The 25632-nt window shown below is 44.0% G+C and overlaps 3 protein-coding genes across 3 annotated transcripts; 2 read left to right on the forward strand and 1 right to left on the reverse strand.

The window, feature by feature from the left end:
• The first annotated feature begins 19343 nt into the window (after nucleotides 1-19343).
• Nucleotides 19344-20417, forward strand: LOC120896994. The gene has a single exon (XM_040301559.1). The coding sequence runs from the start codon at nucleotides 19356-19358 to the stop codon at nucleotides 19731-19733; it is 378 nt and encodes a 125-aa protein (XP_040157493.1). The 5' UTR covers nucleotides 19344-19355; the 3' UTR covers nucleotides 19734-20417.
• An 88-nt stretch (nucleotides 20418-20505) lies between these two features.
• LOC120896993 (trypsin-1-like) lies at nucleotides 20506-21442 on the reverse strand. Its single transcript, XM_040301558.1, has one exon. It carries the CDS (start codon nucleotides 21384-21386, stop codon nucleotides 20640-20642), a length of 747 nt encoding a protein of 248 aa, XP_040157492.1. The 5' UTR covers nucleotides 21387-21442; the 3' UTR covers nucleotides 20506-20639.
• Nucleotides 21443-24270: 2828 nt separating this feature from the next.
• LOC120894996 (trypsin-7-like) lies at nucleotides 24271-25023 on the forward strand. Its single transcript, XM_040297940.1, has one exon. It carries the CDS (start codon nucleotides 24271-24273, stop codon nucleotides 25021-25023), a length of 753 nt encoding a protein of 250 aa, XP_040153874.1.
• Nucleotides 25024-25632: the final 609 nt, after the last annotated feature.

The raw sequence follows: 25632 nt of genomic DNA on the forward strand, positions 1-25632 counted from the left end.
CTGCAATTGTGTTGTAACAGTATGTTTCCACTAATCCCGTCTGCTGGGTTGGCATACAATAGGTACGAATGTTGAATTTTATTATCTGACAACGCTGGTCAGAGTTTGGATTGTGTGCATTTACGGTTTAAAAATCATTCAGTTTGGCGTTTCGTTGTGAACAGTGCATACTTTTAGGCGGTTTGGAAGCACAGTGCCATTTGTGAAAAGCTTTGAAAAATGTTTGACGAAGTCTGTTGCACCAAATTTAGTTAAAAAAAAAGTTTGCTTATCAATTCATTTATTTCAGATCGTTTTTGGCATCACTAGAATAAAAAACGTTATAAATTGCATACTTTCAGGCGCTTGCACCGACCAATTTAAAAACATTCAAGGGAAATACCCAATTTTTTTTCATTTTAAATATCTCTAAAATTTGACGTTAAACATCAGCAATCTTCAAACGTTTTATTTAACCGAAATTGTCATCAAAAATAATCAAAAGCCTTTAAATTTGTTCTACAACACGTTCGAGCCCACCCTCTGCACAAATGCACAAAAACCGCCCCAGTGTATGCAATCCGACTTACGCGCTCTAATTGTAGCTTTTGCACTCGTAGCCAGCAAGCGTCAATGGCAAGATTTACTACCTCTCGGTGGGATTTTGCTCAATTTTTTACCAAGAAAGCTGCCATAATTTATTCATAACCCACGGGCGGTAATGATGCTTATGGTGTACTCTTTCTTTTCTTTCCTTTTTTCACCTCAACGATTCCTCCCGTGCGCTAGACTATTTGTTATTCGTGAATCCTTTGCTTCACGGGCACGGCACTCTGCTGGAAGCGTGGTGGGGCAGAGAATTAGCATCGCTTGTACAGCTATAACCCAACGTGCCAACCTTCTGAACCCCGTCGTCATCTCCCGGGAGTGCGAGCGTTAGGCGTCCGGCGAAGCCAATGCTGCTGGTAGTGGCTAGGCAAAGCTATATATTACACAAAATCACTTGTAAAGCACAGTGCGAGCGTTACTAGCCGCTGGCTGAGGGAAAATGTATGCTCGCACACCACACACACCATAGTAGCCACGCGTGCTGAAGCACTATCGTACATCGGCTCTAGCAGCGTAAGCCAAGGTTGCAGCCAGGCGTTGCCCGCGTTGCCCGACCGATGCACAGTAAAAGTGACCGAAGATACCCGCAAAGCGCACAGCGGGATTTCACATTGATCATCCCGTAGGGAGGAAGGTGGAGGTGGTTGACTGGTGCGCTTGGTATTGCGATGTAATAGAATTAAAATACGGAAATTTATGTTTATTCTCGGGCACAAACCACTGACCGAAACCGAACACTGGGAACGAGGCGAGAGAGCGCACGTAATATTTATTTGAACATGAGGCCCCTTTTTTACGTCTCGCGTGTAGTTGTTGTGGCTTTGTGGCGAATGTTTTGTTGCTGGTCGTCCACCAGTTGCTACCATTCGGTACACGTTTCGAAAGCTCTTGAGGAGCTGCTTTGGATATGTTTAAGAGGTAGTAAATCTATTGAGAAACATTATAAAGAAACAAAATTTGTAAACTAGTTCATTTCCTTGTTTGAGCTCCAAAGAGCTTTAAAATGCACTTTAAGACATGTCCACAGATGAATAAAGATCAATTCAACTTTATCTCTTTTAACACTGATTTAATAATCCTCGCACATCTACCATGACTGGATAGGTTATTCATCACCATATAAATCACTTTATCCGAGCGTTTGAATAAAGAACTCCAACGTGCCGAAGAATGCAAGAATCACTGCCCGGCGCAAGAAATCACTGATCTATCCAGTAGAGGGGGATAAAAAGCATTGAACACCCTATTCGAAGTCCCTTAGCTATGGAAAACGATAGCCGCCGGGATTTAATCGACTTCAAACCTAGGTGCAGCAGGCTCAAATCCACAACCAACTCACATGCCATGCTGATACCAATGGGGCACGAATCCTTTCAACCTGTCTTCCTTGCCCACAAAAACACACACACACACGCTCACAACGCTCGTTTAAAGAGCTTGCACCATTCGATGCAAGCAGTTGCCCTAGATTGAATATATCGCATCGTATCCTTAACCTCGCACAACGATGTACTCCACTCTAGGGCAGGTTTACAAATGTTCCTCAAAAAGGGTAGAATTTATGTCCAATACGACCATTATCGACTGATGGGATAGTTTTATCCCAGTTCACACTGATCCACAGCAACGAGAGCAACCAGGAACCCAAGAACCAGTCGTACTCGCTGCCGTTGGTTGGAGTTGCACCAATCGGGATCAAAGAAAGATTCCAACAATTGATTTAACGCTGCACCGGTACGGTTTGTTCGCTGAAGGGATTCACTCGGTACATTGTAAAGCAAAGGGAACAATGGAATGGAGATAAAACGTAAAGCTCTACCTCTAGGCTGTAGCACGTTTAATGTGTGTCAAGAAAAAAGATCCTAAGTAACACGATTAGAAATAAGAAAGTGTAAAGAGATTTTATTACATTCCTGTTAGGGAGGGAAGGAATTTGTAACACAACCAAACAAATCTTATCACTAGATATATTAAATTGCATAAATATTCAACACATTTTGCGATACATACTACTAGAATAGGAGATGCTAAAACCCAAACTATAAATGCAATACTTCACAGAATTGTTGAAAGGCTTGGTTTCCAAAGTGGAAAGTCTTCCTATTTTCAAGTACAGGTAGCCATTATTACCATCAGGTGGCAATAAATATCAATTACAGCCATCCCAACACGAGCAAATCCTCTCTATCCAAAGAAAACTAATATTTAACACAATGAGCCCAATTGTAGGACTTTTTGTCCTTGACGTTTATCTTTGTTGAAGTTTAATAGACCTATCTGCTCTCTTATGTGCTGACTATGCTTTATTTTAACTGTATGACCTGTATTCATTCATAAGCTGAAATAAGTCTTCAAAAAATCAAATTTTAAAGAGTTTTTCTAAGTATCCTTTGCAACTTTGTCATCCTTAAACTAAATTTTATACAACTTTAGTGTATTCTGAAATTAACTATGAAAAAACGTTTTATACAAGCGAAGATAAATAATCATTTCCTTCTGTGAAAACCATACATATTAGTAGCAAACATTTGTATTCCTTTTCTTTTCAGCTATTCGTTCTCGGAAAAATACCAAAAATGAAACCAGATAAGCATGTTCACTTCAAGGCCACCATACGTTCGCAACGTCTTGTCCCGGTCCTCCCGGGACTGAGCTTGCTCATCGGCATTCTGTAAATTTATAGCCAACATTCTGCGCTTTTCCTTTTGGCAACATACTGTGCTTTCCTTCTGCTCACCGCATCAACCGCACAGCCGAGCGATCGCATTTCATGAGGTTTTATTTACCCTTTCATTTCACCCCCGTTTTCGGAGATAAAATTACAGTTTTCGTTTTCGAGCGACCTGAAGCGACCCCCGAAACCCCGACGCTAGCCATGAAAAATCCAGCCAACCAATGCGACGACACTGTGTACCCGGTTCGGTTGGTCAGGTTCGGTGATAGCGATTTTATTGCCCAGAACGCACACAGCAACAGGGGGGAGGGGGGGGGTGGAGGGTCCAATGGCTGCCGTAAAATTGTCAAACGTATATTGACGAGCTTCGGTCAATATCGGCGAACGGGGCTGATCCCATAATGTGAACAACACGAAGGTTCTGCCAGCTTGCCAAAGGGACACGCTTCACGTTGTACCAAACCAAAGGCTAGAGGCCGGACTGGTGGGTTGGCAAAAATATACAATATATGACAAGTGAAATGACAGATTTTACGCTGTCGTATGATCGATAGTGGCCGGCTATAAGCTTTTATCAGCCCACAACCATTCTACACAAACTGTGCGGTTTTATTTTTTCCTCGTGCTTGTTCCGTGAGGGGCACCTGCAACGAAAAAAAAAAAAAAACACAGAACCAACATTAACTTCGAACGGCGCACGGAAGCAACAGTCACCCTTTATGCCACCCACCTATTTCGTTCCCGTTCTGCCCGAGCGATGGGCATTTGTATAAAATAATTAATTTCTTTTGTTTCGCTGAATTTAATATCATTTTGCAGATCCGTTCGAAAACAAAAGGGGTTGTATTTTTTACGGAATAAATTAATCCCACCAACGAGCATAGGCGGATCGGTCCCGAGCTTGTTCGGCCCAAACTGTTTGCGGGTGGGTGTATCGGACTGAGGTGGGGTGAGCCTGTCACGCAGGGTTGGAAGAGGTTGGATAAAACGTTCAAACCGTTTGGGCCGAAGGTTGTGCGGGGGGAGGGCAAGGGCGAAAGTCAAAATGCGAGAACTGGCTTTGGCCGTTACCGACTATCGGTGGGCTATATTACACTGATTTATGATTATGTTTTCCATCATTTGGGTTTAGTGAAATGGGTGAGTTGTTGCAAACGAGGGAACAGGCGGCCCGTGGCAACCGGGGTGATAAGGAAAGCGGCAGGAAGGACGCACTAAGCCCGGCCCAAGACTTACGATCACACAAAGCATAAAGTGATCCTCACCACCCTCTCTTTCACCCGTTAGCAAAGCTTCCGAGCGAAATCGAGTGGATGGGTTTGGATATTTTCGGTCCCATGCTGCTAAGCGCTGCGCTGTTAAATGAAATGCAAATGATACATTGCCTAACATCTGATGTTTTTGAAGGCAGGAAATAATGGGGGGGAGGCAATTTGGCATTCGCCGATTCGTCGAATATTAGCACAAAACCAACCGGCAACATGTCGTTAGAACAAAACTATGCACAAATTTGTTGGGCTTGGTTTTTCTTCAGAGTGTGGTTGTTGTTTTAACCATTTCCTATGCCCATTCAGCACCAATATTTGTAGATAATATAATGTCCATACCACTGAATATGCCGCTGCACATTAATGGTGCGGAGGCAATAAAAGCCATTAATTTGATAAACAAAGCCCCGTTGCTGGGGTAGTGTTGTATAACGATCAAGCAAAGCATTGCGATTAAACGAGCGCAACAATCGTTTTGTTTTTTTTTGGTTTGGGAATAGTATAAAACACGCTCCAGCATAGAACAGATGCCTCATCAATGGCTCGACTATAAAATGATGATTACTAATGGGAAGGGTTTATTAATTTATGTTGAACGTTATTATATTGCTCAAAAGCTGAGGCTTGTTTTTAGGTAGATGTCATTTAGCGATTTATATTATTTAAAACATTCAATTTTCCGTCAATTGCTGAGACATATCATTTCAATAAAAGTTAATCATTAAAAACAGTACAAAACATGCTTTATTGTTGATAATATATTTAGCGTCATCAATAATGATCCACACATGGAGAGAATGTCCTGCTCTATTGATTAAAACTTAAAAAAATGTTGTTTAGTAATTAAAAACATTCTTTTAGATCGATTGCAACACACTATCATCAACATCGCCTAATTGACGACCTCGCCTTATTTTATTTGCATACTTTAAGGCGTGTTTTTCTGTACCTTAAGCAATCAAGAGATACTAATGCTACCAAATCAACTAAAACTAGTTTTTCATCGAATGAAGAGTCGTTCAAAATTATGAGAAATATTATTTTTATCGTAATCACTCAAATTGTTCAAGCAAGTAACAAATAACTTTTGAATAAGTTTAGATTGCATAAATTAAGGCGCTTTCTACATCTTTTCGTGAGGAATCCGATTGGCTTTATCTTGATCGAAATACACATACTACTGATATTCACTATTACCTTGCAATCAGGTCTAAATGAGAGTCGATCCTCATATGACCATGCAGGAGTCGACATGCTTACCAAACAAACCATTGAGTAAAATTGAGCATTTTGTTCAGTCGCTCTGTTTATCTGCTCTCCCGCTAGTAATCTGGTTTCCGAAAACCCCTTCACCACCTCCCCCGGAACCTTAAAGCCACATCAGTTAATCAGGTTAAATCCGCACGTCTCAAGTTGTGTAATTAATTTTTGTTTCTTTCGCTCAGCACCTTCAACGATCTGTGCTGGATCAACTTCAAGTAAGCTCCATTCATCTCGCTCGAGCTGCGCGTTTTTCTTTATTTTTTTTGTGCCCCGTGTGACCCGTGTGGACGTCCCATTGCGGCTGTAGCACCAACCACTTCGTTTATAACCGAAGCAGAGCAGTTCAAAGTCGGTAGCGTCACGTCCTCGCTAACACTAGCTGAGCGGCAGCTTCGTAGCCCTGGCTAGATCCCGCACAATTAAGTCACCGAGTGCAGGCCGGCAAACGGGCACGACGAATCCTCCGCAATCTAATTAAGTAATTACACACATTAAATTTTATACAACCTAGAATGCGCGTTTGTGTGGCCCCGGTTTCATTTTTTGTTACTGTCCCATTTCCTGCTGCTGTGCACCGGAAGAAGTGCACGCTCCGAACCCGGCAGCTAATCGCAGGTATTTTCAAGGGTGCACTGATATGCGAACTATCTTGAGGTGGTGGTGCTTCATGTCACCTCATTCTTTCGATTTTCCTTGAACTATACTTCGCTTGCACTTCACTCGAGGTTGTACAGTTCCGTTAGCAGCTCTTTGGTGGTGTTCATGAGCGCCCCAGTCGCTCGCTTCCTTCACGATGCTGTTGCGTGTTTTAGAGCACAAAAACTAATGGCCCTTCAGCTATGCGAATGGTTGGGTCGAGTCTTAAATGGGCCTGTTGGTCACTCGGTGACATTGTGCCGGAGAGTTTTTGTTCGTTGCGGCCAGCGTACACTTTCCGTGATACTTTCTTGGTTGTAGTTGTTTTTTTATTATTCTACTTTGTAAGTGGATTAATTTTCATATCCTTTCCTCGCAGCACAGCACAACAACGCTTACCAACAGAGCAGGCAATGTGGAAGAAACGAGCCAAAATTGAGTAAAATAAAATTGCATTAAGAGTGCCATCGTTTAGCTCTGGCGAGATTGAATAAGTGGCTTATTTAGTATAGAGAGTTACTCGTAATTTAGCTTGCTTCTTAATAAAGCTTAGTATGCTTTACTGCCAGCTGAACTTTGTTATGAGTGTAGTAAGTAATATTCAGAGTTCTACATGCTGCCATATTGTGTACTTTCATAAAATAAAATACAAAACTCCATCACAGTTTCAATAATTATTTTTTTAACATAATTTTAACAACAATACATTTTGATAATTTTAAAATGCCTGTTGTTCTAAATATGTATGAAAATTTACTGCACATCACGTGCTCACGATTCGGTCAATTTGGATTTTAGCTTCCTTTTCTTCTCCTCACTTCATCTCTTTCTTTTACTATCTCCATCGCTTTACCTACCTCTTTATATCACTTTCTACCTCTCTACCACTCTGTTGTTTTCACACGACTAGTTGGTCCTTTATTGCAAATGCGATGCAAATGTGCAACCTATTGAGCATTTAAATAAATCATGCAACACTCAAGCGAACATAATTGAATAAATATTTTTCGTTTTATAATGAGATTAATAATAAATTTCAATTTGTGGAGCAGGACGATAATGTGCGGCTGGGGGCTGCTGTAGTTCGGGCTACGCAACACAAAAGCGAATGCGCAAATTATTATTCACCTGGCCCTGGAGGACGGAACAATTTCCGCCACATTGAAATAAAAAAAACCACACACAGACAGAAATGAAGCGCTGGGTGCCTCCCGATTTAAATGTTAGTGCAAACTGGCTTGACAAATTAAAACGAACCCGAGAGCAAATAAACCCAACAATAAAAAAACACACACACCGTTCAAATGCATGAACTCAACAGTAAGAAAAAAAACAAGCTGCACAAATGACATGCCGTTCAAAATGATTCAGTCAAATGCGATCGGTTTTTTTTACATTTTAATTCGATCGTTTTTATTTTTTTTTGCGTTGCGCATATTTTCATTCGATTTTACCATATCGGTGGCAGCTTTGGTGACGGTTGGGCTACCAGCGCATATCAGCACAATCTTTGCACGCTGATGCAGCACTTTTCTACCGCGCCATGTGGTGAGAATATCGCACGCTGCTCGTCCTCGTCCCCTCAATTACCGTGCCCAGGCAAAGGCAAAGGCACCATTTTCTACTCCCAATGCTCGAAGATCTTTCGCTGAAGCTCATTTTGCAAACGAATTCCACATTTGAATCAGCATTATCTTCATCCATATTTATAAATATAACGAATTTGTCATTTGCAACGACGTGTGTGGCTTTCCCCTGGATTGGATGTTTCTCGCTTGCTTGCCCATTCTCCTGCCATTCCTTCTGTAGCGCTTCGGCATTCGCTTAAACCTTCTTTAAAATGGGTTGCACTTAATGCACAAAGTGAACAAAAAAAAAAACGAAACCCTACCACGCACAACCACAGCACAGATATCGTTACCCTTTGCCAATGGGAACGTGAAATAAAATGTTAAGCTTTTATTTTCAGTTCCCGGCAACCTGTCAATAAATTGAAGTGAAAAGAGCAGGCGAAATAAATAAAATTGCAACCTCAACGTACCGTTTACCGGTGAGTGCGAATGTGTGCCACACATTCGAGCACAATTTATTAATCAATTAAAACCGGCCATTAAGTGCGTGACCATGTTGCGAGTGTCATCGAAGCTGCTTCTTTGCTGTGGTTTGACAAGCGTGGACCAAAAAAAAAAGTAGTTAGCCTTTGACAGTGAATACTTATGAAAAACTTATAAAGGTTGTGTGCTATTCGACAAATTGATGGGTAAATTTTAAAAGTATTCTATCGCGTTGCAGATTGTTGTATGCACACATAAATCTAAGAAGCTTTAATGTGTCATTGATATTGAAACTAAGTATACTTTTATTTGAGAAGTTTAGAGCATTGCTTGCATACTTTTTGGCGTTGTGCTTTAAAGCAAAGGCTTCTTCTTCTTCTTCTTTGGCTCAACAACCGATGTCGGTCAAGGCCTGCCTGTACCCACTTGTGGGCTTGGCTTTCAGTGACTAATTGATTCCCCCCATAGCAGGATAGTTAGTCCTACGTATGGCGCGGCGCGATCTATTTGAGGATTGAACCCATGACGGGCATGTTGTTAAGTCGTACGAGTTGACGACTGTACTACGAGACCGGCCATCTTACTATAATCGGCTATAATCGGTGTGGTTTCTCCTATTGACAACGCCTAAATGGCTGCAATTGGGAAAACGTTCAATAAAAGAACTTACTTTTCATTTTTTGTAGTTGCATACGTATGAGCTTATTTATATAACACATCGACAGCCATCAATATCCTTTCATGAGTATAATCGGATTTAAAGGACCGCTGTCAAATGTATGAATGCATTTGCTCTAAATTGATCTAAAAACTACTACCTAACTACACCATCTGCACCAAACATGGTTCTGGTTGCAGCCATTTAGGCGCGATCTTCATTCTTCTTTTCAAGAATAATTTTAAATCTTCTCCGTTTTATTTTAGATTTTGAAAGCTTCCTATCCATGATATCATATTACGAACCTGCTAGATCTGGGCACCACACCATTCCGTCACATATATGGCTAATTCCTTGAAATGCAAATAAACTTCCCTGTTCCGAATTCGTGTAACTGTCCCACCGTCAATCAAACGTAAAGTACGCTGGCCTGAAGACCGGGTAGATCGCCTACCTAGATGACCTGCTTTATACCGTACTAATTCATTCCTTTCCCCTCTATGCCTGCTGTACCGTTTCATATTGGTCTACGGTGCGGCTTTTGTAGCGTGAAATGAAACCATCGAAATCATAGCCGGATTAAACCGCTCCCACTGTTCAAATCACCACAGCAAAACGCTGGTTTCGGGTAATTGTTCATTACAGAGACATTCGTCGAAAACGAAAAACCAGATCCCACAGGCCAGTCTGTCCAAACCGAAAACACGGGCGCATGTTTGGCGCTGTCAAATTAATCCCACAGCCCGCGTGCGGCCTGTGCACGGGGTTAGTCACCGACCGCAACGAACGTAAACAGACTATTGCGCGTACCAGAAAGAAAAAAAAACACGCAGGATTAAGGCATTGCATTTTATCATCATCGTCATGTTTCACCACTGCCGCGTTACCCAAGCATCACAGTCTGCTCGGCCAGACTGAGGGCTGATGTGGCATGGAATGTGTCTCCGTGGGTCGTGGACGATGTCGTTCATGTTCCGGGGGTCATAATTTTGCTCCGGGGCATCGGACATGCGGGCTCGGTTTTACCATTGTCTATGTGTGTATGTATGTATTTGTGTGTGTGTGTGTGTGTGTGTGTGTGTGTGTGTGTGTGTGTGTGCATGTAAATTTTTCAACCAGACTCATCGATGGGTACAGACTGGACGACGATAGGGTAAAACAGTTGCCACCTGGGTATACGGAGGGATGTTTCAACGGACGAACACAGTACCAAAAAAATACATCATGCGCTACGACCGTTTATACTGTCACCGGCGGCAGACGTGTTTCCTTTTTTTTTGCATGGTTTTGTTTCCGTCATTGTGCTGGGAATTGATTTTTTTGTTGTGTATCGCTCATCTGTTGTTCCTATATTCATTTTACTCTCATTACGTGCTCTGCATTACGTACCGAACGCTGGCCCAGCCGCTCATCACCCGAGCACTGGAAGTGAATTACGACGAATTTATGATGATGTTGATAACGATGATAACGATAATGATGATCACGCCGTCGCAGCTAATGGGGCGAAGGAAGGATGGCTAGATTAAGCGTGGCAAGGACATTGGATGAATTTTAACAGACCCCGTCCCCCATTCCTGTAGCCCTTACCCTCCCGTTCGCTTTGTTTGCCAGCGTATTGCGGTGCTGATGCGGTAGCCTTTGTTAATGGGCCAAGCGCGCCTCCAGCGCGCCAAACTCAGCTGTTGTGTTTTAATTTTCAACTGCGGCACAATTCCATACCCTCCACCTTCCACCCGGAGCAAAAACACTGCAGGCAAAGGGCAAAACTGGGCAAATTTTTATAGCACCATACGTTCTGCCCGAAATGACCGTTTGCGCACCGTTTGGCAGCGACACATAAGGCAGGGCCAAACTTTATGCCAGCCTTGCCTTCCTTGCCGCGTTCAATGCAAGCGTGTAAGAGCCGTTTTCTCGACTGCATCAATTAGCATTCCACGGGGGAGGGGTGGGTGTGAAAACGGAAGCCCATTTGCCTGCAATGGAAATAAAACTGTCTCGGTGTTGGCTCGGCAAAGGGCGGCTTCGTTTTGAAAATTCAAATGCCTGCAAATGCCATCTTTATGCACTGCCCGGGACCAACTGGTGCTGCTCTCCCGACTTGCCTTTGTAGCGGAATTCACACCACGCTGAAGCGAAGACGCGCACTGTCTCTGCAACCTCTAGGTTCTGGATGCTGATGGTTCAGATTTTTTCTTTTTGCTGTGCTTTAGTTTTGTGCAACGGTTTTAGCTTTGGTGCATTATTTAAATTTTGTTAACCGATGGGAATTTTCTCGGCTACTACTGGGTGCACATAAAAATTCGCCAAAAATGTAAAATTATAATCGCATTGCTGTGCAATTTTCCTACGACCGGACGGATTAATGCTTTCAAGGTTGGAGGCAATCTGGGCGGGGGATGGAGATTAAGAATGTAGTTTAATTTTACATATTCCGGCCATAGCGGGCATCGTTTAAAATGCTAGCAACATGAAAAGGAAATATATTAACTCCCTTGAGCATTTTCCGCTACGTTCTTGAAGCTGATGCGCCTAAAAGTATGCAATAGGTTTCGTTTAGGTTCAAACATTAGTCAGATATTCAATAAGCAGCTCCTTATTAACGCTTCGTCTGAAATTACTTTGCATACTTTCAGGCTCATTACAACGTCAAAGACCCGTCGTAACAATACAACAATTATTGCACCAATAAACGGTTGACCACACCACCCGCACTGCTACTACCGTCCACTCAATTTAATACATTATGGTTGCATTTGATAATTGCGGTCCCTCCCAACCCAACACGCTCACAAAACCATTCACAGCCACAGCCAACAAAAAAAGGTAAACACAGAAAGCGAACGTACGGTCGAGTAGCCGAAAACAGCGTGCTAACTATCGAGAAAAGGTAGCGTAGCAACAGGCGAAGAAGAAAATAATAAATAAATTTAAAAATAAAAACTCCACCCGCCAACTGCTGCGGCCCGGGTTTCCGCGGTTCAGGCGCCGGGGTTCGGTGCGAGGCTCAGCCAAGCCATTAATTAGTTTACCGTAATTAAATTAGTTTTCATGGCATTCAATCACGTTTCATCCGTTAAATTGCGACGAATTGAATTTCGCTCGAGCGGATGGGCTCTGTGTGTGCGGTTGGTTAGGTCCGGCGTTTTTTTTTTTTTTTCTGTATTCATTTCTTTACTTTGCCCATCTTCATCCTCTGGATGCTGTTGGTTTGGGTCGACCAAGGTTCGAGGCCTACCGTCTGCGGTTCGCGTACCAAATTCAGCAAGCGTTCTTTTCAATGCATACAAATACAGTCTACGAAGGACGCATTTTAAACTGTGGGATGGTGTTTGGCGTCGGTGCGTGCCGGTGCTGCCGCAGCGTGATGCGTGTCAGTTGGAAGATTTGAGCGGACGCGCAACTGGTGGTTGGTTTAGATGGTTCGGACGTCTTAAAGATGAATGGAGTGAAATATTCATGGGTAACATTGCTTGAAAATGGTTGAATATTCGTAAAAGGAGATGAAAATATAACAGGTATGCGTGAATTGGCAGAGATGAACTAAGTAATGCTCTTAAAACGCACAACATAAGGTGCACTGTTTCTTGCGCCTAAAGTTATACTATTGAAAATAATCATTGGTCTAATGCCATGTCTAGAATTTAACAATAAAAGTTTGAATTTATGTATGCCTCATCATATTTCCGTGATTCTCATCTCATTGATTAAAGATATCTCATGTTCTATCTACCTTCGACTATAATTATCTACAATAAACCGATTATTTCACCAAATAACTTCAGAGCATCGGCAACACGGCAACAGGATAGCGAACCACCCAGCGCTCGCAAACACATACACACTTCCCACAATCTCATTAAACACCGGGTAGCTCGGTGTTTGATTACCTGCGCTTACCAGGGTGTATGAATTACTCCCGGCTGCCCGTTGGCCTGTCAATGTACGCGCGGGAAGGCTACGCGTTTAATTGGTTTTCTACGCGCCCAACTGTATGCATTCCCGCAAACCTACGCGCACATCTTCAGGTTTGAGTGATAACTTCAAAGTCGCAGCCCCTGCTCGATGGCTTTAATTTGCTGCTCTAAGTAGCAAACGTGGCTGTTGTGTGCATGTGTGTGTGTGTTTGAAAATGTCTTTGTGTGCTCGTTGCTACGAAGTCAAATTGTATGGCCGCACCATGATAAGGATCCGCTCGCTCTCATATTTACCTCAATCTCGCCCTCACAAACCAACCTCGCCCGATGATGGACGATGACGATGCGGTGATTTATGTGCACGGTTACAGTGCACCCCGCCACAAACAATCACACCCGTGGGTGACAGCGTGGCGTTTCCGTTTGCATGTTGTCGCGGTCGAGCATGGCGAGAGAAAGCGCGGCTTTTACCAAGCATACCTCTTCGGCTACGATACGCCTTATCGTGATTGCTTTCGGGGCAATAAATTTCACCACCCAAAACCCGTCTCCACAGTAATCGGATCCGCATGCATGCATGGTTTGGGGAGAACGCCACTAGAAAAGAATTACATGTGAACAGTGTAGTGGGGCACTCTCGATGCTAAAAGATCGCCAGCCTCTCGATGCTGAAGTGCGCCGCTAGGTTAAAGGGCAGCAACGTGCACAACGGCACCGTCGTCGTCTTCGATTCAAGTACGTGAGTTACGTTTGCTTGTAATACGACACACACAAAAACCATCGAAGAATACCGTCTTTTATTGCTTCTAGTGGCTTTCCAGAAATCGAAAAGAAACCCATGCTCGTTTCCAGAGTGGATACAATTCAGCCAAACCCATTGTACTGGGCTTGCTATTGGCCTTATTGAATTCGCCTGACTGCGGTCCGTTGTGACGTTGAAATGTATAATTTGATGCAACCAAACAGTTGCTTAATTACGTTGTAAGTGAACAAACAGATTTCCCCGGAGCAACGAGTCAATTATTCGTTGTTTTATGAGACTTTTCGAGAATGCTACTCAGCACATTGCCAACTTTTATTAGCTTTCTCTATAAATACGCCTCAATGTATGCAATTCGCAATGCACAATCATCCTATCATGAACATCCACTGGATTTTAACGATTCAACGGAAAATCTTGTCCATCATTATCGGATTATGAGTCCATAAATATTCTTCCAGTGAATAGGAACATCACACCACGCTTCGCATGCTGATGCTTTATTCGATTGAAATAAGAAATGTCATTTATAGCTTCTCTTTAAATCGCCCGTACCTTCCACCCCTACTTTGAGCCTGGCTCTACAGCAACATCCAATGCATCTTTGCATTCTCGGTGCAGTAGTTTGAGCTTTCGCTGGAATCACTGCAGCCTGCAGCTCTAAGCACCACTCTACACCGGTTGGTAACTGTTCAATAAAAACGATTATACCATTCCGAGGCTAGTCATTGGCAGGCGGTGCTTCAGCTGACTCCAGTGTATGTGTGCGTGTGTTCGTATGTACACTAGCGGTAATGTGACTCCGGGATGCAGCTAGGACTGCTGCCCCACGAGCACGACACCGACAATGACCACTTGGTGTACCGAAACCACTGCAGCGTTGCGAGGGACGAGTAAACATGTGCCCCTGAGTGCCCTCCAGAAGCCGAGCAGTGAAGCACTGCAGATGTAAACAGGTCTTAGATGCGGCGAAACTCTAGCAGCATCTCCCACCTCCTGCCGCTCATCCATGCGTCAAATAGCTAATCGGAACCCTAACGCACCGATGCGATTCATGCACGCCACTTGCCATATGTCTCGCTCGTGCACATACCCTCTCTCTCTCTCTATCTCACTCTCCTGACTCAAATACGCGAACTTACAAGAGCACTTGGAATGCGAGGCTCCCCGGGTAAAGGAGTCTGGGTCAGGTTGACTCGCACGCTGGCACATTCAGTTAGTTGTGCGGGAAGGTGTATAATGCCACGGCTCGATGGGCACTGAATGGCACTATCGTGCAAATGGTACGCCGACCGTACTACTACTACTTGACGATTGTATCAAAGAATGGCTAAGTGATCGATGAACAAGGCGAGCGAAGGCCCGAGGAACACCATGCTTTCCCAGAGGCACTCCGGCCCAAGGTAAGTAAATGTTAAACTTTACAAGTGCAACTTTCCACTTTGCCACTGTTGTGTTGCAAGAATTCATTTCGAGTGCAGCAACGACTGTGGTGCTTTTTACTCACTCTTTAAATTGTACTGTACTGTACGGCTAAGCGTACACACTCATTACCCTTTTTATCGATGCACAAAACCACACTTATACGCATACGAACAATGAACGCGCGCTGAACACAATTTGTTCCATTTGCAACAAACTTTGTACACGAATAAATATCAATTTTCTCCAACCGTAACACACAAAAACCCTAACGTCCCGTATATCATGTGCCGGGAAGTTTTCATTGATTGGACCCCTTACCCCGACCCTTTTTTCCATCATGTCAACGGGCATGATGTACAGCGTATCCGGTCCCGTAGCACCGGTGTTACATTTGCCAAGTATGTGTACGAGAAAGTATAAACAAAGGAGAGTGAAATTGCTGTTGCGGTTTGTGCGGTTTGTGATGATGCCCAGAGATGATGTCTCTCGGTGGAATTTATGACATGAATGAAGATTTACCATACCCAGCAGCTCTCCGTCGATCCATCGGCGCACCGGTTGCAAAATGGTTTCGTTGTGGAATCTTTTGGCACCGAGCCCAACCGGTGGCAGCGTGCAGCGGGAACGTGCTCGTTACGATGAGTTTATTTTGCGAAAGTTTATTTTTTTCTCCCCCACAACTAAAACTTTTGCTCCCCAGTGTAGTGTGCGTGCGGTGTTTTGACGAAAATTGAATTCTTTGAAGTACGATGATGTACGTTAGATTTTCAATTAATTGTTGGCGACGGTTTAGCACTTTCAGTGCTATTCCGGCTAATGATTTTACAGAAAACCGTATAAATGCTTCTAGTGTACAGCGATTTGTTCCTAGCGCTTAATACGCCTAAATGTAGGCAAAAATTAAGCCTAAAATGTTCTAAACTTAAAATTTATATTTTCAAAGGTTATTCTAAGCTAAGTTTGTGCTAGATATGGAGTCTTATACGATAAGTTTCCAGCTGTTTTAAGTGTAACTTGACAGTTGGTGGCTGAAATCATGTCAACACTCCATACAAAACCATACGCTAAAGAAGCCTCAGTATTTCAGCCAGAAAATTTGTAAAAAACGCTGATTCGTCACGTGCGCGATCATTTTAGCTCATGAAGAATTGTGTCAAGAAAGGTTAAAATTTGTTTTGATCGACTTTTCAAAGTTAGATAAAATATCTATAGCTTGATTCAAAGAGAGAAAAAGAAATGAAAACAATTTTGAAAGGCATATTGTTTGTACACAATGGCTGAAATCTAATATGGCGGAACGTAACTATCAAATGGAGGAAACCTGGATGATGAATACTGTTCCACTGGCAGGAGCTGAAATTTCAGCTGAATGAATAGAAAAAGAAAAGGCATGTATTTCCATAACGTCTCTCAATACTCGGTCTGATGATTCAAAACAATTATAAAGGAATGGCTATTTTGCCTACATTTAGGCGCTCGGGAAGTTGTAATTAGATAGATATTCGTAATGTTGTAGTTTTTTGAATATTGAAGTCATATAATAGCCCTGTCGCTTTCTATCGTGCTTAACGAAACACGAACTTTCTTCTTTCAATCTCAAGCGTTCGGCTTCATCGAGTAGTTTAAAAGTATTAGTAAATGTCGCGAATAAAACTCGCTTCCAATTTTGCTACACAGCGAACAACTGCTGCTCAATATTAAATGTTTACACCGAAACGCGGAAAATAAATTATCCGAAATAGTGAGATTAAACAATAAATTCAATTTCTTGTTAATTTTGTTTTCCATGAAAAATTATTAATAAATTTCAGCATTGGTTGATTCATCGCAACTCATGTCAATCAAAGTGATCATCAATCGAAATCATTTCGTAGGAATCCGTTGCTGAAAAGCTTGAAATTGTTTCATGAAATGCACCAACAATAGTGCCATACACTGACTACTTGCATACAGTATTAGCTAGCTTAACTCGGCACCAGCGCGCTCCTAACCAAAAAGCTCACCCCCTGAATGTGTACACATTTGCCTCATAATTCATGCTCACCTTACCGTTCGAAAGTCGCTCCTCGCATAACGGTCGTTTGATGTGCTGCTCATCAAATCGTGATAATGCGCGCATCGCCCATTCACCGGAAAGCATAAATTTAGAGTTAACGCTTGCATTATCGCTACCGGCCAGTGGCCGTCGAATGCTTACTGCATTCTGCGCTCATGATTTAGTTTAATTATGTCCCCCGGGATGACACTGCTATCGTGCATGTGTGTGTGTGTGTGTGTGTGTGTGTGCGTTTCTGCATCGAAGCAACTTGTATAAGCAAGGCGAAATATGTTCGTCCCTTTCGTTAGGGCAGGCAGAATACCAAAAAAGCACCCACATACACATACACACAAACCGAGCGGTACGTTCACATCCGAAATCAGTCACCGAAACGAATGTCATTTCTCGGTGGACGAAATTAAACCGTCAAACCCGGAGAAAAGAGAATTCATCCCATCCGGTTCGGCATCCGCCGTGTTTGTCGGGGCTCAATAATGAAACACATTTCGCTGCTTCATCAATATTTGAAAGAATGTCAAAATTAAATTGGATTTCCGTTTCCGAACGGGCCGACGCGTGGCTTCGCGTTTGTTTGTGTGTGTGTCACCTCCACCCGGTTTCCCCCGGGGGGAGTGGGAGGAAAAAAAGGCTCGGCAGTGGGAGCGGACGAAAGTATCGCATTTTCTCAATTTCAACTGTGCGAGCTTACGAGTGGAAAAGGAGGAAAGGGAAGCGGAGTATCAGCTGAAGGCAAAAGGTAATTCCCGACACTCCGAAGCTATCTGTTTCACTTTTCGTTTTGCTCCACCTCCACTGGTTTGCCCACCCCGGGCCACCCACCGAAAGGGCTGATGAGTCAAAGCGAGCGGGGGCGAACGGTCTGATTGTGCTGCCAGCGGGGCAGCAGCAGCAGGATGCGCCGAATTACGGCACAAACAGCCACGGCGCGCTGTTGATCTGTCGCCAAACAATCCCGCAGGCAGTGTCACTGACAGGAAGCCATGGTAGTGATGGTGGTGGTGGTGGTGGTGGCTGATGGTGACGGAAGTAGTAGTACCGCGCGCAAAGCGAAACGAACCTTGCCCGCTGGAGGCTGACGGATCGTTTTCCACCGCACGGTGTACAGTACAGTTCCCAGCGAAAGGCCCAGGGAAAGATGACCTTCCAACCTTTCCGCAAACCGAAACGAACGAACGAACGAACGAAGGCTGAAGCGATACAGGCAGACGGGCAGGGCTGGCAGCAACGCAACGCAACATCGGAACGGGGATGCTGACGAATTGGTTTTGTTCGATGATATTTCGATTATCTCGCCGTTGCCCGGTACACCCTGGCCGCCTTCATCTGGGGCGGGCAAGGGCGTTTTGTTTGGATCAAGTGTTTCGGCAGATAACGACAAATTAATCCGTGTTTGCAGCCGACCAATCCTCCCTCCCTGTGGCGATGGTGGGTGTGCGGTACAATGCTATCGATTGTGGCGCAGAAAACGGGTTTCTTCTGCTGATGGCCGCAAGCACGATCAACCATTGATTGGTTCGCTTTAGTTATGGTGCACACTTAACAATTAACGGTGTGACCGATGATACTGTCTCTGTTTCTGAGGATTTGAATTACTCAGCTAGAGATAGCAAGACACTTCCCGTGGTTAGGCTAAACGAGCGGTAGTAAAATTATATATTATAGTTATTCAAACCACTCACTGGTTTGAAGGTTAAACAATCCAATTTGAAATTCGCTTAGTTCAGTGCGATCGGGCAGAAATATTGAGGATCTCATTAAAGCTGAGCGTTCCAATAGGATTAGGTCCCACAGTTTTCTTATGCTAGTAACTGAAGGTGAAATACGAACGGCAACACATTCCATTGCAAAATCAAAGCATTTTACAACCATAACATCTTGTTATTGGAAATCAATTCTTAATGCATAGCTTTGCAGCACAGCTTGTAGCCTCAGTTGAGCTCTGTAAAAGCAGCAACTGGCTGCACTAGACTATATCATCAAAGAGTTTGTTTATTAAATGAGTTAGAAAATCAATGTTCCACCCATTGAACAATGGCGTAATTAAAATTAAACAATGTACTACAAATACACCCCAACACAGTCGCAGTATTTCCCCAGTTGTGAAAGAAAGAACATGAAGATAGCCCCAGCACTACTATTCGTGATCACCGTCCATCACCTGGACCACAGCGTCCAAGCAAAGCGCCTCCAGATAGGCGGTATAGACACGGGAATTTTCCTGTACCCCTACATGGCCGCAATTGAGTTCGCCCAAAAGCTCGTCGGCAATGGTGCGATCATTGCACAACGCTACATCCTTACCTCGGCCAGTGCCGTTGCCGAGCCGCACGACTCCCTCTACAAAGTGCAGCTCGGTGCGGACGTCTTCAAGGGTCCGGGTGACCTGTACGAGGTGCTAACCATCTACAAACATCCCCAGTACATCGGCTAGGACTGCAACATTGCACTGCTACATCTGAAAGAACCCATCCGCTACAGTGACTCGGTGCAGCCGGCCATTATTGCAGACACTTTCGTGAACAATCTGCAAGTGCTGCTGGTTTCGTACGGCACCAATGAGGAGGGTACGATGCATCTGCGCGAAGCCATCTACACCGCGTCGACCGATGCTGAGTGTGTGGACTCCCTCACCAAGGGGCTATCGAAGGAAATCATTATTCAAGAGCACGGGTTCTGTGTGCGTAGCCCGCCCGGGGCTGAGCAGGGCCAGTGGGCCGACGATGCCGGTGCACCGATCGTGGCCGACGGGAAGCTGTACGGTGTGTTTGCGTTTTCTGAGCAGGAAGGTAAAACCAATGTCGGATCGATCGGTACGCGGGTTTCCGCATTTTTGGAATGGATTTATGAAACAATGGAAGAACATGACTAGTATGCGAAAGATTATCTCTAAATCGTAGATACAGAAATCAATTCAATCAGCTGTAGCTCCATGCATAAAATCCAAAGTTGATTGTTTGAATGTAAAGGGTGCATCCATAAACTACGTAATGAAACTTTGTTTACTGCTGCCAATCCAGCTTAAGACAATTTAAAACTGTTAAATAATCATTTTACACAGTTTTAAACTTATCGTTGAAAGTAGCTTTGTTTATGTTAAAAAAATATATCAATTTAGTATTAATAAAAAAGCGGAAAGATACAATAAATAGATCTATTGTAAAAAAATAACTACGAAAGATTAATGACAGATCAAAGCATAGCAATTCATTTATCTAATATGAAGCTCTATTGTTAATGTATTTATTAACAACTCAACCTTATCACTTCATCGATTACACATCCTTCTACCTCCCACAAAGCCTCTAACACGATCCTCATCTTCACCTGTTCCACCGATTTAGCGATTGCTAAACATGATCGATTGAATCCAGCCCGCAAAGCTGGTGAGCCGCGTCGCCACCGAACCCTCGTTCGTACCACCCTCGTTCTCGGCAAAGGCAAACACGGCGTACAGCTGACCGTCGGCCACGAGCGGTGCCCCTGCATCATTGTACCACTGGCCCTGCTGCGTGCCCGGGGGTGGAATTAGGCAGAATCCATGATGCTGCCAGATCACCTCCTTCGCCTGGTACTCCTGCAGCAGCCGCACGCAGTCGTCGTTGTCCGAGATGAGCGTGTAGGTCGCGCTGCGCAGATGGGACGTGCCGTCTTCGTTCTTACCATACGACAGCATCGTAGCATCGTTGACCGTTTCCGGCTCGGTCGTGGCGATCGCAATGGGCTGCACCGTGTCACCGAACACTATCTTACCGCTCACCTTTACCAGCGCTACGTTGTAATCCCAACCGACAAACTCGGGATGGCGGAAGATGCGCTGCACCTGGTACTGTGCGGCAGGAGTGAAGAGATCATCCGAACCCGTCGCAATACTGTAGTCACTGTCCGGCGTGCTATAGACGGCACTGGCAGAGGTGAGCACCCAGGTCGGTGCAAGAATCGCACCATTACCGATGATGATCGTTCGCTGGACCAGAATACCGGCCACAAACGGGTACTGGGCGATTGACACATCGGTGCCCCCGATTTGCTGCCCCTTTGCAAAGGCGGCAAGGCACAGTAAAGTTGCAAAAAAGAGGGGTCGCATTTTAACCAACTCTTGCACGCGAACCGAACGAAAACACTCACATTCGTAGTGAGAGCCACAGTGGGGCGTCTGGGCTTTTTATCGCAATTTGGAACTCAATTTCAAACAGCGTCGCGCAAGCGAATTGCATTAGTTCCGCATTAACTCGTGCAATGAACCGTATGTGTTTCGTTCTCAACCATGACTCAACTTTCGCAAACACAATTTGGGTGTGCGGGTGGTTTAAAAAACACACGTCACATTCCACCTACACTGCAGAGGGGCACTTGCAAATGCAACTCCTTGCCGTCCCTCCCGTAGCTCAGTAGTTCTACATCGTAAAACAAAACACTTTCGCTTCATCATCCCCAACCGCATGCTAGCCGTCACTCGGTGGCACCAGATCTTAACATCAGAAAGCTTTTCCCGGAGGAATTAAAATGCATGACTTTCGTATTAATGAAGCCCATTAATGAGCCCTTGTAGAACAATCGTTCCCGGGCAGGGCTTCAAAAGCGCTCGGTCGTAATGTCAGCAAGCCGTCAGTGTGCTTGAATAATTACATCAAACCAGGCTTACAGACCGGCGTCTCCCCGTCATACACAGTCTTCATACAGCATTTCCCTGTCAACCGGCACGGCCTGATACTGTGCTAACTGTATTGTGCACCAAACCCCCCCGAGACGCCCGGCCAGTGAGTGAGTGAGTGGAAAGCAATTTACGTTTTCAAAGAACTTCCGGCCGGGGACCGACACACACTGCTACGCTGCTCGAAAATTTCCCAGCTTTTCTTTTGCTCCACCCGTACACCCGTACACACCGGATGCAAGGGAAATTAGAGCACTTAGCCACAGTGGACCGTGCATCGAAGCGGACCCTTTCTTTTTTTCTGTTCGTAACGGCCACGATACATGTACATATATGTAGGGCGACCGATCGCACACACGAGTAGGCCGAGTGACCTTTTGCGCTGGTGGCGGTAAGCAGTAAGGCAGTAGTATTTAGCGCACGATGAAAGGATAACGCGATGGAGAATATTTATTGCTTATTAAATGTCAACAGATTATCCGGGCTGGTCGTACAGGGGGTTTGCATGGTTTTGAACAATTCATGGGTTTTTTGTCCTTTCATGTCCCTCTTCTTTTTTCTTGTTGCTGGTATTGCTCTTAGGAGGGCACCAATGCCGATTGGTGTTTGGCACGAAGGAAATCTGTTCCAGAAGTAGGTGTATTGTGGAGGTAGCAAAACGATCAACTTTATGGGAAAGGAGCGCATATAAAATTCCAATTTTAAATTAAGTGGGATCAGGTAGTTGTTCAACAAACTCACAAAAGAAGGTTCGAGGGTTTTGGGTACATATCCGGTTGAAGGAATGCATATTTTGCGTTTTTACTTCACTACCCCCTTTAACCACTGAATTATTCAATTCCGAAAAAATGAAGGAATTTTACGTCAAGACGCCATTCTAAACATTCCACCAAAGACCAATAGCATCATGAGGACAAAATAAGGTACTAAATACATGTATTCACATAAACCTGAATCAACTAGAATCAGTATGAATCAATATTTCAACTAAAGTCACATGACTTAAGAACTACAAAGTGGGAAACCGAGACTACACGACCGGTTCTTTTAAATAGGATTTTGCATGATCGAAGGGAGATCGTAGGCAGAAGCTAAATGAGGCATCAATAATCCTAGAACTGATAGAAAAGACAAAGCAAATTGTCATTGTCACTACCAAAGTTAAATCAAACATCGATTCCTCAACTCGTACTAAACTAATCATTACTGCAGAGACTATATTATAAGTGCTACGAAGCCCCATATTCAGTTGTTGCTATAAGGAGGTCAAGTCCGGATGAGAATCGAACCCGTTCGGTGTTGTAGAAGTTAGTATGTCTATCTAACAGACTTACAGAACACTGTGTTTCAGGTAATTTGAAACCCATGCGGTTCTAATGTTCGTGAATTTCGGCAAAAAAATTGAAAGTAATTGTTCAAATGTTTCATTTTTGGGTAGTTTTAAACGAGTTTTTTGTGTCATTTTTGTTTTTACTTAAAACTATTTCCAATATAAATAATGCACGCACTGAACAAAAGTAAGTAATGATCAGTAAAAAGATACTAATTTATGAATACCTTACAACGACATACAACCAAACGGTCATAAATAAACGCACAGCTAAACGTCATCATTCAATGTGTTGGCTGTCACAAAGCACAATCATCAATGGAAAAGGCAGGATTTTAATTGTTTCCCATCTCGAACGAATGCAGCTAAATCCAAACGAATATCAATCCTGATAGTGTTTTACCGTATTTCCCCTACGCTTATTCTCATACGGTTTCCACGCTGTTCCATTAGAGTTGATGAATAGAGACGCATTCGTAGCTCGCTCCCTGCAACAGGAAGGCAACAAAGCCCCGGCATGCCCATATCGTGCCAGCTCAGTTAAAATTGGATAGACCACCATTGTGCTCATCTGTCTATTAATAAAGCTTGACAAATTGTGAGCGAGATGATAGTTTGCTACCGCGCTACATTTGTCGTTGGCAGCGAACAAGGGTTGTTTTCCTATCACCAGCTTGTTTTTCCTTTTTTTTTTAATCACAATCCACAATTGGTACACGATTTATGAGCAGTTCTTTGTTTACAGCACCATTTATTAGAAAATGTTGATTAAAAACTGCAGCACGCTTCGATGGTGTACATACGGGGCTAGCGATCTCGAATCCAATTTCGCTGTATGAAAACTTTTGCAAAACAACATGCTGATCGATTTCCTGCCCATATTACTGCTTGTACGTGGTATGATGTATGGTTGCTGAAATTTATAAAAACCTTTGAACCGAGAGCGGAAAACAGGCAGTACGTTTAAACGTGTTTTTGAGGCGTGAGATGAGGCCAGTTACTGTGTTGCTTGTGGTGCTTCTCAGCACCTTCCTACTCGGTCTAGTGCAGGCTCAAAATGAAGTAGCTGAAGCCAGCATCTACCAGTACCAGTTCGTTGTAGCTATTACCTACGCACGCCAGCTTCATGGCAATGGAGTGATCCTGTCGAAAAGATGGATCCTATCATCCGCCAGCACGTTCTACAGGTACTCGTTCACCGAGTACACGGTAGCGGTCGGTGCTGAGGACTACCAGGACCAAGCCACCTGGTACGAGGTGGAACATGGCTACAAACATCCCAAGTACATTGGTTCGGACTATAACATTGCGGTGGTGCTAATTCGCGGCAGTATCGAGTACACTTCCCGGGTCCAGCCCATCCATCTGCCCACCAGCAATCCGGACGGGGTCGAAGCGGCAACAATGCTTTCGTTTGGTGGAAGTGAAGAACACCAGGCCCATCTTCGGCAAGCCAAGCTGGTGCTAACGACGGATCAAAGCTGTATCGATCAGCAGGCAGATTTCCTGGCCAAGCAGTACATCTGGGATGGTGTGGGGTACTGTGCGCTGCCCGAACCGGGCACCACGATTGATCTGTGGCACATCGCGACGGGAGCTCCGATTGTGGCGGACCGGGTGCTGTATGCAGTGTTTGCCAAGCATGTGGCAAGTGACCACAAGGGGCAGGAGGTTGCTACACGCATTTGGCACTTTAAGGATTGGATCACGACCACCACGGACGTTTCGTGGGATTATTAAGAGGTGATGAGTAAGAATGTTTGGATAACACCATTCAACTTTAGTCAATTTTACTTTAAATAAATAATAAATCAACTTCAAACTAGCAATTCATATGTGCTCTATAACGACACATTACGTATTGAATTAAAGAATTTTTCCCAAGAAATTCTGACTGAGTTTAGCTCTAATTATGCAGGGGCACCTGCACAAATCAATGTTTATTATCCTTATACCCTTCCCATTCTCCTGTTATGACCTGCTTTTCGGTGAAAATCAAGTTTTATTTTACACATAATGAAATGAAACATTCCCTATCAATCAACCGTTCCATGCCAATGCCCTAAATTTCAACTCATCGTGATGCGTCACTTTAGTTACCACAAAACCTACACTCCATAGAACCAACGCCCTGCTCTTCCTGTCCTTTGATATAACAAGAGGACACAACAAGCCATTGGTCAGCACAATGTTACCTCATTCTTCTTCCCGTGTTCTATACTACAAACACATTACACATTGCTCTGCTTCCTAGAAACGGAACCATTTGCCCTGCTAACCCACTTAGACTGTGCACTGCTAACGTTCACTCGCACCGGAAAAGGTACAGGAAACGACCACAAATGATTG

Source organism: Anopheles arabiensis, chromosome 2, assembly GCF_016920715.1.
Source record: "Anopheles arabiensis isolate DONGOLA chromosome 2, AaraD3, whole genome shotgun sequence".
In the NCBI taxonomy this organism is placed as follows: Eukaryota; Metazoa; Arthropoda; class Insecta; order Diptera; family Culicidae; genus Anopheles; species Anopheles arabiensis.